This window comes from Schistocerca cancellata, chromosome 4, assembly GCF_023864275.1.
Source record: "Schistocerca cancellata isolate TAMUIC-IGC-003103 chromosome 4, iqSchCanc2.1, whole genome shotgun sequence".
In the NCBI taxonomy this organism is placed as follows: domain Eukaryota; kingdom Metazoa; phylum Arthropoda; class Insecta; order Orthoptera; family Acrididae; genus Schistocerca; species Schistocerca cancellata.
In genome coordinates, this window is record NC_064629.1 from 244,460,287 (window position 1) to 244,475,813 (window position 15,527).

The following is a 15,527-nucleotide window of genomic DNA, read 5'->3' on the forward strand; positions in this document are numbered from 1 at the left end:
CCGACGACCCTAAATTAACGACCGAGAGCAGCAGCGTTTGCGTAGAATTGGCAGTACTAACAGACAAGCATCACTGCTTGAAATAACAGCAGGAATCAGTGTGGGACGGGAAAATCGTGACCTTGTGAGATGAGTCCCAATTTCAGTTAGTAAGAGGTGGTGGTAGGGTTCAGGTGTGATGCAGACTCCACAAAGCCATGTATCCAGGCTGTAAACAAGGCACTGAGCAAACTGGTGGTGGCTGCGTAATCGTTCAAATGGCTCTGAGCACTATGGGACTTAACTTCTGAGATCATCAGTCCCCTAGAACTTAGAACTACTTAAACCTAACTAACCTAAGGACATCACACACATCCATGCCCGAGGCAGGATTCGAATCTGCGACCATAGCGGTCGCGCGGTTCCAGGCTGCAGCGTCTAGAACCGCTCGGCCACATCGGCCGGCACTCCATAATCGGATGGGCTGTGTTTACATGGAATGGACTGGGCCCTCTGGTCCAACTGAACTGATAATTGACTGATAGTGGTTGTTTTCCTCCGCTAGGAGACCACTTGCACCCAGTCACCGACTTCACGTTCCCAAACAATGGCGAAATTTTTATGTTGGACAATGCGCAGTGTAACCGTACCACGGTTGTTCACAATTGATTTGAAGAACATTCTCGACAATTCGGGCGAATGATTTGGCTACTCAGATGTCCCGATATAAATCCCGTCGAACATTTATGGGACATAATCGATAGATCACTTGCTGATAACATCCAGCACTGGCAACACTTTCGCAATTATGGTCGGCTATAGAGGTAGCTAGGCTCAATATTTCTTCTGGGTACTAATAAAGTCTTGTTGGGTCTATGTCAGGTGGAGTTGCTGCATTACGCTGGGCACAGGGAGATATCCAATGATTTTTGTCATCTCAGCGTATGCCGATTACGATATGTCCTCGCTAATGTTTGTTGCTTTGTTTTATATGAACTTTTCTGTATTTCCTTCATTGTTTACATTGTTATTCGCTTTACGATATCCTCAGGTCTGCCCAAGGCAATCGATTCAATCTTCTCTTCGAGTGTTATTTTACAATATAAGCACACCGGACGACTAATTACTCACCGCCGGCCGGTGTGGTCGAGCGGTTCTAGGCGCTTCAGTCTGGAACCACGCGACCGCTACGGTCGCAGGTTCGAATCCTGCCTCGGGCATGAATGTGTGTGATGTCCTTAGGTTAGTTAGGTTTAAGTAGTTATAAGTTCTAGGGGACTGATGATCTCAGCTGTTAAGTCCCATAGTGCTCAGAACCATTTGAATTACTCACCCGTAGGATACTTCACACTGCCCCTAGGGTTGATATCGGTTCAAAATTCGGCCTAGAGGAAACTCCAGAAGTTACTCCAGGCACGTCATATTCATATCAAGTCACCCATCACTGATCACATTTCCTGAAGCTACCAAATTGTCGGGATGTTGGTTGCTACGTATCACCCGCTGTACCGAATAGTCTCAAACGTATCCTATGGAATTAATATCGGGTGATACTTTGGTGCACTCGAGATGTGTCAAACCAGGAACGCATGTGTGCAGCCCTGTGAACACGGCTGTTGTCATCTTGTTAGACGGGAGCGTCCAGGACATATTCGCCATGAAGATCTATAGGAAACGCAACATTTAGTCACTAGGTATGGCATATCTTGGCTAACGCTCACAGTGCCCTGAATAAATTAACCCAAATGATGGAACGGGAAACACTCCCAAAACTCACAGAACCACCTCTACTATGAACACACATTGCAGCTTAAGCGCCTCATTGATCCCCTGCTGCCAGCTGCAGTGGCCGAGCGGTTCTAGACGCTGCAGTCTGGAACCGCGCGACCGCTACGGTCGCAGGTTCGAATCCTGCCTCGGGCATGGATGTGTGTGATGTCCTTAGGTTAGTTAGGTTTAAGTAGTTCTAAGTTCTAGCGGACTGATGACCTCAGATGTTAAGTCCCATAGTGCTCAGAGCCATTTGAACCATTTGATCGCCTGCTGAATGGCTAAAGCACTCATTTACATTCGCCTGACACAGGCGCAACACTTCCGTTCCCACCGGAATCGAATTACCGAACGATACTCCACCTTATCAGGGGGATGTAGATATTGTTTTAGCTCCTTAAGAGGCGTGCTACGGTATTGTGGCGCAGAGATTTCATGGTTGACCGGGACTGTAGACGTGTACCTGCCAACAGCCAAAAAATTAAATACGTACACTCACGTTCAGAAAAAAAACGGAACACCTTGAGCGACTAGAGATAGGACTTTCATATTCGCAGGACACGTATATTAGCATGTTCTCCAGAAATTATTAGCAGCTCGGTTCAGCATGTGTCCCGTTGCCTAGTAGGCACAGGGTCCGCCATGGGCCTTGATAACCTGTTCCATGCGTGATGGCATCGATGCGAATGGCGTTCTACAGTTTAGCCATCCACGCTCCATTCAGCTGGTTCCATTGTTCATCTGTCGTGGTTGACACTGGGTCACAGCGCTGCACCCGTCATTTCACCATATCCAACACATTTTCGATTGATAACAAGTCTGGTGGCCCGGCAGGCCAGGCCAAAAAGTTGACATCCTGTGACACCAAGAAGGAACGTGTTGTCATCCATTGTCGTTCTCCAAAATGACATCTAGGGTGTTATACAGAAAGGGTATGGCTACGGCTCGCAGGATGTCATTCACGTAGGTCACACTGGTCACAGTTCCCTGGACACGCACCAGCTGTGATTTGTTGTTGTGATCAATAGCACCCCACACAATAAGGCCTTTTGTTGGTGCTGTAAGTCTTGCGCGAATACAGTCATTGTGATGCCGCTCCCCCTGTCTGCGGCGAACCAAAATGTGGCCATCATTTTCAAGCAAATAGAACCTGGATTCGTCAGAAAACACTGTATGAGGCCATTCCCGTCCCCAGTGGCGTCGTTCCACACACCATTGCCGTCTAGCATGTTTCTGCACATTCATCAAAGATAGGCGGAAAAGTGGACGACGCGCACGTATGCCATGCCGTAATAAACGGTGACAGACTGTCACTTCTGATAGTCTACGATGTGTTCCACTGTTCCACTGTTGCTCCAGAGCCGACGAGGACACAGATCTATTCTGCAACGCCTTTCGGATTAAGTATCGGGAATGGGGGGTGGGGAGTCTGGGTGATGCAATCTGACCCATCTCGTCGTGTTGGGCCATCTGTGAACCGTTCGGTACACACCCGTTGCACTGCCGAAACAGTTCTTCCCACATGAGCAGCAATTTCCCGGATGGATGCATGACATTCTCTCATGCAAATAGTGCGCCCTCTCACAAACTCACTGATTTGACGGTACGTTCGCGATTACGTCTGCGAGGTATCCTGCACGTCTGCTCAAGTCGAACTGCTCCATCACCTTCGGTTTATAGCGACAACGAAAGCCTCAGGCACATGTTACCGGTAGATGGCGTTGCTCCGCGATATCGATGTTGACATCGAACCCGCGGGCCGCCATGGTTTAAATGCTAATCATTTCTGCAAAACGTACTTACGTATATGTTTTGTGAATATGGAGGTCCTATCTCTAGTCGTTCAAGGTGTTCTGTTCTTTCTGAACATGAGAGGAATTTTATTTTTTGGGGTTGATCAACAAAGATTTATGTCTACCATTTAATAAGTATCTGCTTTCATTTTAGTAAACTCAATTTATATATTTGACGTGATTCAGTGTGAAAAACCGAAGGAAGAAGAAAAACACACTACTGCCACAACAATTATCGAAAACTCTACGATCCCTTGAATCACTGGAATGACTACGTCATTTTCTCGGAAGTACTTGAACACTAGTTCCAACTTCAACGGTGGAAAAATTTGTAGCACAGTATAAAACCTGACATTCGACTCAGAGGCCTCAAACCTTCGTCGCCAACTAAAGTGTCTAACTCTATCGCATACTCTTATAAGTAACATGATTTAGCAAAGACTGTAGTCCACATTGTTCGTTTACATAATCAAATACGTAACTGATTTGCTGGGCTTTATAACTACAGTATATTAGTTATTTCATGTGTAAGTAGTACTTTCAGATGACTCAATTTAATGGCGTTTTGGTTTCGAGCTCTGCATATGCCTGACCTAAACCTGCTAAAACCTATTAACTTATTTTTTTATTAATGATTGTTGTACTGAATTGTCGGACGTGAGGAGACATTGCGATGTCAGAGCTACAGAATGAATATCGGAAATAGCGAAATTAATCGAACAAGACAGCAACAGACTGAAGGAAAGAAATGTATTGAGCAGCCTGGAAACCACCTTCATGGTGTCAAAAATCTCATCCATTGTGGCTATTCTTCCGTTATGACAAAAGTCATGAACGAACAACGTGTTGGCCTCAGTGATCTGATGGAATCATTCGAACTTGCTATGCTAAATCAAGTCGCAGCCGCAGAGTCCAGCAGACGTGCCAGCAGCAATATCAATTTGTGTTTATTACACTAAATTTTGTTTAGTTTTTGTCTCACATCTGAGCCAGCACGGGACGCCTCTTTTTTTTTTGGGGGGGGGGGGGGGGGGGGCGAGGCTGATCTTCGAGAAAAAAGACACGAACAGGCGCGGAGGGCGGAATTGTGTGTCAGCGGGAACTCAAACGCGATACGGACGATGCAGGTCTCTAGGGATGTAGCAGGCAGATCGGGAAAGAAAGCCAGTGTCCACTCTATTTACTTGTCGAGGTGTCACTCTCGAGATGTGAGGAGGCTCTGCTGGCAGTACTCGAGCGCGCTGACTGCAGCCAGTTGCAATTCGTGGCTCATGTCGGCACGAATGACGTCTGCCGCCTGGATTCGGAGGCCATCCTCGGTTCGTATAGGCGGCTGCTTGCTTTGGTAAAGGCAAGGTGGAAGCAGAGCTAACGTTTTGCTGCATCCTTCTCAGAAGCAATTTCAGTCCTCTCGTTTGGTACCGAATTGAAGGCTTAAATTAGACGATTCAGACGATTCTATGACGATCTTGGTTGCGGATTGTTGTCCTGCCCCCCTCCCCTCACTTTACCGGTGTTTTACACGCAGGAAGCGGCTATTTGGGCATCGGAGTAGCTAAGACATGCGGGTGTGGGACTTTCTGATGGAGAAATCTCTCCACAGGTCCCATTAGATACGTTATGATCTCATACGGGAAGAATACCGTCCAAAACTAATTAAAGAAGATAGCTTTCGCCATGGCATATCTGAGAAATAAAATGTTATTGTAGCGTTAGTTAACTGCAGAAGCGGCTGTGGAAATATCCCATATGTAATCTCCCCTACAAACTGTAAAAATTCGCACATCGTACAAGGGGCAGAAGCCCGGATGAAACCAGACGTTAGTAGAAAAGAGATTCTAAATTCTGGTTAGAAGGTATATCACAAAGATAGGTTGAACGCCGGAGATAGAGGCGTGTTTAAAGCCGTAAAATACATGAAAATATCTAGTGAGATTAGTGCAGATTCCGAAAGCGCCACTGGAATTTGTTGATCCACTGCGCAACGCTCTCGCGGTAATTAACTGAACCCGTGACGAAACACACAACTCTTTGCCTTGTCTTCTCTACGTCGTCTATTAATCCAACCTCGTAAGGTCCCAAAGTCACAAGCAACACTAAAAAATACATCGAACAAATATTTTGTGAGCTATTTCTTACGTGGATCCTGGAAACGGCTTATCCTACAATTAGTTTAACGTAATAATTGTACTGTAAAAGTAGAGACGAATTCAAGAAATTCACATAGTCCTTATTACTCTGTGCTCCACCGCGTTATTAACAGAGATGAAAGGGAACAAAACAAAATATGTATTAGCAACAATAATATCAGTATTTAAAAGTCTTACTACGAAATGTTATTCCTTTGTTTCAGAGTAATCTCCCTTTCCAGTCTGAGTATTCAACGGCGCTGGACCACGACGTAGAGCTGTGTAACAACAGCCAGACGGTCTGCTGTCAGTTGGAGAAGAAGTACGTGCAGGTGAGTCAGAAATGTTTTCTCAACCCGATTCTGTGTCTTCTGTCTCTGGGCTATCCGATGTAACAAATATAATCTCAGTTTGGATAATTTCGTATATTATCTTGTTTGTAACTGGAGTAAGGCTGCCTACAAAATAAGAAATTCCGACAACCAACTAAGATAGAACAACACCTCCCCCTACAAATTCAAACATCCACCACAGAGGAGGTCGACGATCACAGATCATAACAGAGACATCACTAAGTATGCAGTAGCAGCAGTGAGAAACTTAGCATATCCAGGAGCCCATGGTACTAAAAGTTTAAATCGCCATCAAACCTCTAAGAAGGTCCTCGTCTTCTATCGAATTTACGCTGAAACTTATTTTCTAAACACAGATTGTATTCCATTTAAGTAAATGAGATCAGGTCTCTAATTTTCTCCTCCTCAATAAATCCAAACCGACCCGTAGCCAATAAACTGCAAAACTCGTCGCTCTTCTGTGGTGCACTACAATAATTTCTTTCTAGACTGAGAATGTCTTGTAATACGCGAACCGTGAAGGTCATAAACCGGCTCATTATTAACAACAAAGAGTTGGATTTATTATTCGTAAAACTGTCGATCTACCGATTACAGTCTTTTTGCTTCTTCCTTCGACTATGAACATGAATCTGTAAGCCTTCTTCTATTTCTAGATCAGTCTTCCTTCCTCAATCAACAAGAGGAAATCTGGATGGGAACACATTGCTATCTTCGCCCAAAACGGCCATTACAAATGAACTCTTGCATTCGTACACTATGCATACAGAAACCATTGTTGAGTCCAGGGAGGCAGTTTCACTTGCTCTTGCAACACTCTAATGCTCTTGTCCCAAGAGGCTTCGACACAGACATCAGTAAAAGAGCGAAGAGCAACAACACATTCTTTCAAGGCCACTATTACACGGAAATATTCGATAACATATTGGCAGTTGGACGGACAAATCTTGTAGGGTAAGAGAGATTACTGGATAAATGTTCTTGGTTCTCTTGCCGCATCAGATTCGTTTATATATTCAAGCTGTCACTGACTTTCTCTTTCGTCATCATCAGGATGGACCTTTCGTACTAATAGACCACGAGGTACTTCGGGACGTAGTTGGCTGAATCATGTCATGGAGACGTCACGAACTCACAGAACTTCTGTATGCTACCAGAAATGACGTCAATAGCTATAGTACATCAGTAGCAGTACTCATTCCATTTGACGATGGAAAACTCTGCTTATTTCTCTGTCCTCTTTCAGTATCGAGCCCCCGTTCCCATGCACCACTTCAGGTGTAGATGCTGTCGCGGTTAAAATTGTTGCACATACTGTTCTCTAAGGCTTCACTGATGACAGAAACCACTGCGCAGATGCGTGGGATAAGATCTTCGTTTCATCAAACATATTCGTAGATTTTATTTGTCTGAGTTCGCCAACAGATTTGTGAAAATCGCCATATGAAATATGGCGTCGGTACTTTGTTCAGCGTTATGAAAATTTAAGTACAGACTGAACACTGTAACTGCATTCAGAGGAAGTTTTACAAATTCCAGGAGAACTGTGACCAGATCTTTTACTGGGCACAAAACTTCTTTAATTTTCCTTGGAACATGGATTGAATATCTAGTCTGCCTAGAACTGTGCTTATTTTATTTGATATAGCTCAGAAGAAACGATGGAGTGCATTAGAGACACAAACACTCAGTGTTCAGGAAAGATCATTCGACATGCGGCCTCCTACGACATTAGTGTCCGGTAATGCGGATGTACGAGTATATACTGCATGTCCGTCTTATCGTCCGACACTGATACAGCACGAAGGATTGCTGGACAAGCACAGGTATTACTATTTCCGTGACATCATAGTGGTCTAAGGATTTTCGTTGCTGGGTAGCGATGGAAACGGGTCAGGTTCATTTTCCGACAGCCATATGACAATTTTCTGTGCTGGAAAGATCTGAAATCGAGACTCAGCCTAGTGATTGCAGCTGAGAATTTGACGGAATAAACAAGTAGCCGCCGAGCAGTAAAGCCCTGCTCTAGCTGATATGCCACAAGCTAGACAGACATTACTGAAAGTCAGACACATGCTATTTTCGTAAACTATAAGATAGCAAACGTATGTACACTAAGCAGAAGGAAGAATAAGAGCTGTTGTCCCGTCGACTACGAGACCACTAGAAAGCCAGCACAAGCACAGTTTGTGTAACGTACTTCATTTGTGTTCTTCTGTTAGCTAATGCTTTTCTCAAAACAGTTTATTCACTTTTACCATGTAATATTGTTATTACATATCTTCACACTCTGTTTGCATTCTAAATAACGAATTGTGACGCAGAGGCTACATGATATCACTGTGTCACAGACGTTTTTCAAGGAAAGTAAAATTCACAATTAATAATCTATCATATGGTACATTTAAGTTACATGTGACTACACTATTATTCAGTTAACAACTTATCTTCAGCATTATAGTTACGATGTACAGGTAGATTCAGGCAGAAAATGGACAGCCCATAAATAAACATTTCTCTTTGAAAACCATCTGTGCCAGCCGTGGTGGCCGAGTGGTTCTAGGCGCTTCAGTCTGGAACCGAGCGACTGCTACGGTCGCAGGTTCGAATCCTGCCTCGTGCATGGATGTGTGTGATGTCCTTAGGTTAGTTAGGTTTAAGTAGTTCTAAGTTCTAGGGGACTGATGACCTCAGATGTTAAGTCCAATAGTGCTCAGGGCCATTTGAACCATTTGAAAACCAACTGTATGTTCGATATTTACTTGGCAAACAGAAAGACAGTGTGTGTGAATTCCTAAGGGACCAAACTGCTGAGGTCATCGGTCCCTAGACTTACACACTACTTAAAGTAACTTAAGGACAACACTCACACCCATGCCCGAGGGAGGACTCGAACCTCCGATGGGAGAGGCCGCACGATTAGTGACATGACGCCCCTAACCGCGCGGCCACTCCGCGCGGCAAACAGAAAGACTACTTGGAACTGTACGTTCATTCAGAACAGTGTCTGCATTAATTCATTACCTTCGTTAATTTGCACTTCTTTCTAATACTTATTTTCGACTGCTACTCATCAGTTTAGTAAAGCAGGGTAATTCTCGACTAAAACCAATTACTTCGTAATACGTAAAGCAGAAATTGTAATACGACTCTAGCCAGCATTCTTTCATTTTCGTCAGGTAATCTAACAGCATTTGCTTTTTGAACCAGTTTTCTGTTTCTGAATGTAGTTAGAAAATATACGCCAAATAACACTGCTAACAATCCACTCTTTATGTTAATTTCACCAACTTCGATAATCTTGTCACGATCAGTTATACCGTCTCTGTACTGAAACAATAGGCTCTGTTTGAAGTAAGTTAAACTGTCAGCTTTCTTCATGTATTTATTTCAACGTTCCATGTTACTACAGCAATACTGCATGCAGGTTCGCGCTGATACAACACATTAGGCTGCAGAACGACAAAGCACGGCGCAGTGAGTTATTGAAAGGACTACGACCATCGTATACAAAATCTTAAGCCTCTTTGACCTCCGGGGATAATACGACAGTTTTCACTCCCAGTCGCTTGCATCCTAGAATAAACGTTTACAATGTGATGGACCATGAGAGAACAAGAACTGCGTGCCACCCTACGAACGCAACTACTAATCTTCACACAGGTTTCACTCGATAACAACATTAGTTACAGCCACGGAGCAAATCTTTCTATTCAGATAGAATCATTTTGTATGGCGATGCAAGCAAAATTACGAAGGAAAAGAAAAATGTAGGTTCTGAACTTACTCGTAAGCGTGTATGGCATGAAGTTACTTCACTTAACATCAAATTGTAGCTCCAGTCATATTTAGCATTATTCCAAAACATTGAACACATTGGAATCTGAATACATCTAACGAGGAAATACAAAAACAGAACACTAATTATCGAAGATGAATACACCCTTAAGAATGGCTAGCGTGTACCCTCTGGATATTAGCAACTGGAGATATTTACGTTAGGAATTGTTTCGCATTTCAATTGCTGCTGTATCTTAGACAGTTCTTGAAGTTTGGAGTGATAGGATTTTATTAAAATACATATAAATAAGACAAGTTCAATAAAATATGATTAAAGAAATATGAAAGATACATATAACTTACCACATAGGCTACTTGATGAATTCCGCTGTATAGCTTAGTAGAGGGGCAACAATTTTTATATTTTGGGTCATTTCATAAAAAAACTTCTCAAATTACAGTGATGCATCAGCTATGTCATTACAGTCACTATGGACGTAAGAAACGAGAATGATCATGTCTTTCGCATATTTTTCATTTTCATCAGCATAATACAGGGTGTTTCAGAAGTGATGAACAATATTCAGGGATATGACAGGAATGACCATTCTAAACAAAATAGTCAAGTAAACATGGCCTCTAAAACGCATATCTTAAGAGCTATGAGCAGTTTCTGATCTTCGATACTGTGAAGCAAATCTCTTCAACTGCAAGCTGTTTGCTTTCCATATTTTGGGAAGTGGTAGTATGGACCAAAACAAGAAAAAAATGTCCAGAAAAAATGTTCTGTAAAATGCATACGTTAACAGCTACATCTTCGGTACTTTGGACCACAACTCTTCTAATGAACAAGTGCTCATAACTTTTAAGGTATGCATTGTAGAGCACATGTTTTCTGGACATTTCCCAAAATATGGAAAGCAAAGAGCTTGCAGTAGAAGAGATTTGATTCACAATATCGAAGATCAAGAATATCTCATAGGTCTTTTTGTTTCGAATGATCATTCCTGTCATATCCCTGAATATTGATCACCACTTTTGAAACCCCCTGTACGCACATTTACATACTGGTTTACTTTCAAGGAAATTTATTATGCAACTCTTTTATAATAAAATAATTAAAAACCCTGCTCTCATTTACTTCAGTCTCACCTGCCGGAAAGTACTAATAAATCTATCCTCTTGCTCATGTCCCCAGTTGGGCCATTGAGTGTTTCGGAAATTTTCTGTCGATCATATATAATTCTCTTCGGCATTTGTGCTCCTTATCTTTTGTGTCCTATGAGCAATTATGAGATTCAGATTCTTCTACTACCAACATTACATTCTCTTCGTACCACTCCACCATTCGCAGAAGTCATGTCAACAACAAAAGCGTTGATGATCTCGATGCTGAGCGCCCATAAGATCCATCAATCCAACAACAGAATTACTTAGCACTTCACACAGAAAACAACAAATGAATACTCTCTCTACTCCTAGCGCCAAAGCGGGGAGGACGCGAACATACATTGGTGATTCGCTAGAAGACCGACAACGAGTGGGGCACGAGTGAACACCAGCCAATACAAACCGAACATGACTCATTGTTGTTTGCTCAAACTCTTAACGTTTACTCCAGAAAGAATTCTTATTCACTGATGCTCGTCCACTTGTGTACGCCATGATTTTCGTTTCAGACTTTGCTCGAAGGACAATAACAGTGCTAATATTAGGTTACCTTTCTCCAGCTTCGTACAATATTGACCTGGAGTACCATTAGTACTACGCAATACATACTGTTGACATGATGACGACTAAACAAAGTCACTTTATTCTTGTGGAAAGTCTGTTACTTCTACAACACCGACCGATGAGTCGCAGTGGTGAGCGCGTTGGAGCCGTTTTCGGGAGGCCGATGGTTCAAAACCTCGTCCGGCCATCCTGAGTTTCATTTTTCATGGTTTCCCTAAATCACTCCAGGCACATGCCTAGAGGGTTCCTTTGAAAAAGGCATAGTCAAATTCCTGCCCCATCCTTTTTTAATCGGAGCTTGTGCACCGTCTGTAATGATCGCACTGCTGGTGGGACGTCAATATCTAATGTTCATTCTTTCCTTACTTCCATAATAGCCTTCATACATTCGAGATTAGGCTAGATAAGGTGGTTGTTTCCACCTCCAGCGATTTAAAACCTACCTCTTTCAAAATGGTTCAAATAGCTCTGAGCACTATGGGACTTAACATCTGAGGTCATCAGTCCCATAGAACTTAGAACTACTTAAATCTAACTAATCTAAGGACATCATACACATCGATGCCCGAAGCAGGATTCGAACCTGCGACCGTAGCAGTCGCGCGGTTCCGGACACCTCTTTCAAATCAAAGTGTAGTCTTTTACACTACTGGCCATTAAAATTTCTACACGACGAAGATGACGTGCTACAGATGCGAAATTTAACCGACAGGAAGAAAATGCTGTGATATGCAAATGATTAGCCTTTCAGAGCATTCACACAAGGTTGGCGCCGGTGGCGACACCTACAACGTGCAGACATAACGAAAGGTTCCAACCGATTTCTCATACTCAAAAAGCAGTTGACCGGCGTCGCCTGATGAAACGTTGTTGTGATGCCTCGCGTAAGGAGGAGAAATGAGTATCATCACATTTCCGACTTTGACAAAAATCGGATTGTAGCCTATCACGATTGCAGTTTATTGTATCGCGACATTGCTGCTCGCGTTGGTCGAGATCCAATGACTGTTAGCAGAATATGGAATCCGGGGGTTCAGGAGGGTAATACGGAACACCGTGCTGGATCCCAACGGCCTCGTATCACTAGCAGTCGAGATGACAGGCATCTTATCCGCATGACTGTAACGGATCGTGCAGCCACGTCTCGATCCCTGAGTCAACAGATGGGGACGTTTGCAAGACAACAACCATCAGCACTAACAGTTCGACGACGTTTGCAGCAGCATGGACTATCAGCTCGGAGACCATGGCTGCGGTTACCCTTGACGCTGCATCACAGACAGGAGCGCCTGCGATGGTGTACTCAACGACGAACCTGGGTGCACGAATGGCAGAACGTCATTTTTTCGGATGAATCTAAAATCTGTTTACAGCAATCATGATGGTCGCATCCGTGTTTGACGACATCGCGGTGAACGCACATTGGAAGCGTGTATTCGTCATCGCCATACTGGCGTATCACCCGGCGTGATGGTACGGGGTGCCATTGGTTACACTGTTCGGTCACCTCTCGTTCGCATTGACGGCACTTTGAACAGTGGACGTTACATTTCAGATGTGTTACGACCTGTGGCTCTACCCCTCATTTGATCCCTGCGAAACCCTACATTTCAGCAGGATAATGCACGACCGCATGTTGCAGGTCCTGTGTGGTCCTTTCTGGATACAGAAAATGTTCGACTGCTGTGCTGGCTAGCACACTGTCCAGATCTCTCACCAACTGAAAACGTCTGGTCAATGGTGGCCGAGCAACTGGCTCGTCACAATACGCCAGTCACTACTCTTGATGAACTGTGGTATCGTGTTGAAGCTGCATGGGCAGCTGTACCTGTACACCCCATCGAAGCTCTGTTTTACTCAATGTCCAGGCGTATCAAGGCCGTTATTACGGCCAGAGGTGGTTGTTCTGGGTACTGATTTCTCAGGATCTATGTACCCAAATTGCGTGAAAATGTAATCGCATGTCATTTCTAGTATAATATATTCGTCCAATGAATACTCGTTTATCATCTGCATTTCTTCTAGATGTAGCATTTTTAATGGCCATTAGTGTAGATTCTCACTGTTTTTAGATATTTGTCTGACAGAACTTTACTTCATTAATCCTTCGCCGAAGGAGTGTGTCATTTATTCAATAACTATCCTCAACGAATTCATCCAGAAGCATTTAATTGGCATCGTTTGATACACAGAAGGTGTGCGACACTTAAGTATTATGAAGATGGCATCTGTTCTTTCGGAGATGTCCGAAAGAACAGGTGCCATCTTCATATCGTTAAGGCTAACCAGCTGCTGACCTTCTTCAGTGCGGATGCACACAAATTGCCTGAACTCGTACGGGACTCGGTGGATTGTCTGCCGCGAGTAATGGGTATAGTAGCAGGGGCACTACGAATGTAGTGTGTGGTCTATAAGTTGAGAATGTGGGTCTCACGGGGAGCGTGCCGGCGATAAGTCCGTGCAGTCGCCCTATCCTCTGTGCCCTCGGTGGTTCAGTTGGATAGAGCGTCTGCTGTCTAAGCAGGAGATCCCGGGTTCGAGTCCCGGTCGGGGCAGACATTTTCAACTGTCCCCGTAGATGTATATCAATGCCTGCCAACAGCTAATGGTACTGATTTAATTGTAATTTCACTTAAGTATTAGACTTGACTATGACAGTTGCCACATGCTTAAAGGGTGATTTCAATACTGGTACAGAACTTAGCCGCTAGATGCCATACATATATGGCTTAATTACAGCTATATGTCGCTACAGGCTCCTGCTCATCTTCTCGTAACATGGAGTAAATATTCATTAAAAACAGTATAACAAATGTTAGGCTCTGTCGTCATAGGCAGCCGTTTATTCGAAGGAAGTAACCCAACATTAGCTTTAACTGATTTACGGACAAAGTAAGTTGCCTGTCGAACGTTAGTCAAAAGTCTTTTAGTTTGTTATAAGGACAATCAAAGTTACGCTATTGATACTTACAGGCGATGTTCAAACTGCAATGTGATGAATTGTTTTAGAGATGTTGCTGAAAATGTCGTTTGTTTATATTAATGCACAACTGGCATCTGCGTGCCAATGATTGTATCTCACTCTCAAAACAACCAGGTTTATCACGAATAACTGCTGCAGTACCAGCCTAAAATGGGCAAGCGGCTCTTCTGGAGTGTCTTTCGGTGTCTCGTGTACCGAACGCTTCATCTCCCCACACAAAAAGAAAACTATAAAAGTAAAGTCGGTGAAACTTGGAGGCTACGGTACCGGTTCACCCCTCCAAATCCTACAGTTGGGGAAACATTGTTTAAATCTTTGCTGGCATCAACGGCAAAGTGTGAGGCTTCTCCAACATTTCAGTTAGTACTTCACGGAGAAAGATACAGTAACATCCTTCACAGAGCGTGTTAGGCAGAAGCTACGGCCCAATCAGATAGCTGTGAACAACACCGTCAGATACGTTGGCACGCAGAAGCCAGTTGTCCATTAATGTAAGAAGGCGCCATTTTCGGCAGCATCTTTAACAACAAAAAGCATCACACCGTCTCTGAATATCAGTAGCATCAAAACTTTCATGGATTCCTTGCGGGGTAACGTTGCACCTGCGACTTTATGTCACAAAAAAGGGTCATTTTATGTGTTCCATACACTCCAAAATGTTGTACATGTTGTTCTTTTACACCGTGTATATTGTGGAAACCACTGAGACGTGCACGGTATAGAGTATTTCGCATGCTACAACTTCTTAAACTTTCTTCCCGTTCCAGTCCCATATGGAGAGCGGGAATGATGAGTATTTAAATACCACTGTGCTGTAAGTAGTGCCAATGATGTCTTTACTGCCACTAAGGGATCGACACGTAAGGGGATGAACGATATGTTTAGAGTCTTCACTTAATACCAGTTCTTGAAACTTTGTAAGTAGGCTCGCAGGGGTACGAGTCACACACACTTGAACAATATTCTAAGATGGGTAAGCAGTCTCCTTTGTAAACTGACTGCATTT

At 43.5% G+C, this 15,527-nt stretch overlaps 1 protein-coding gene and 1 non-coding gene across 2 annotated transcripts in view; both read left to right on the forward strand.

Moving 5' to 3' along the window:
* LOC126184045 (rho GTPase-activating protein 45-like) overlaps positions 1 to 15,527 on the forward strand; it is a 636,308-nt gene that overhangs the window by 482,868 nt on the left and 137,913 nt on the right. Inside the window, exon 8 of the mRNA XM_049926404.1 lies at positions 5,896 to 6,003. Within this exon, the coding sequence (XP_049782361.1) occupies positions 5,896 to 6,003 (108 nt within the window). The remainder of the gene's footprint in view (positions 1 to 5,895; positions 6,004 to 15,527) is intronic.
* Trnar-ucu (transfer RNA arginine (anticodon UCU)) lies at positions 14,019 to 14,093 on the forward strand. The gene has a single exon. It is a non-coding gene; the product is annotated as a tRNA-Arg (tRNA).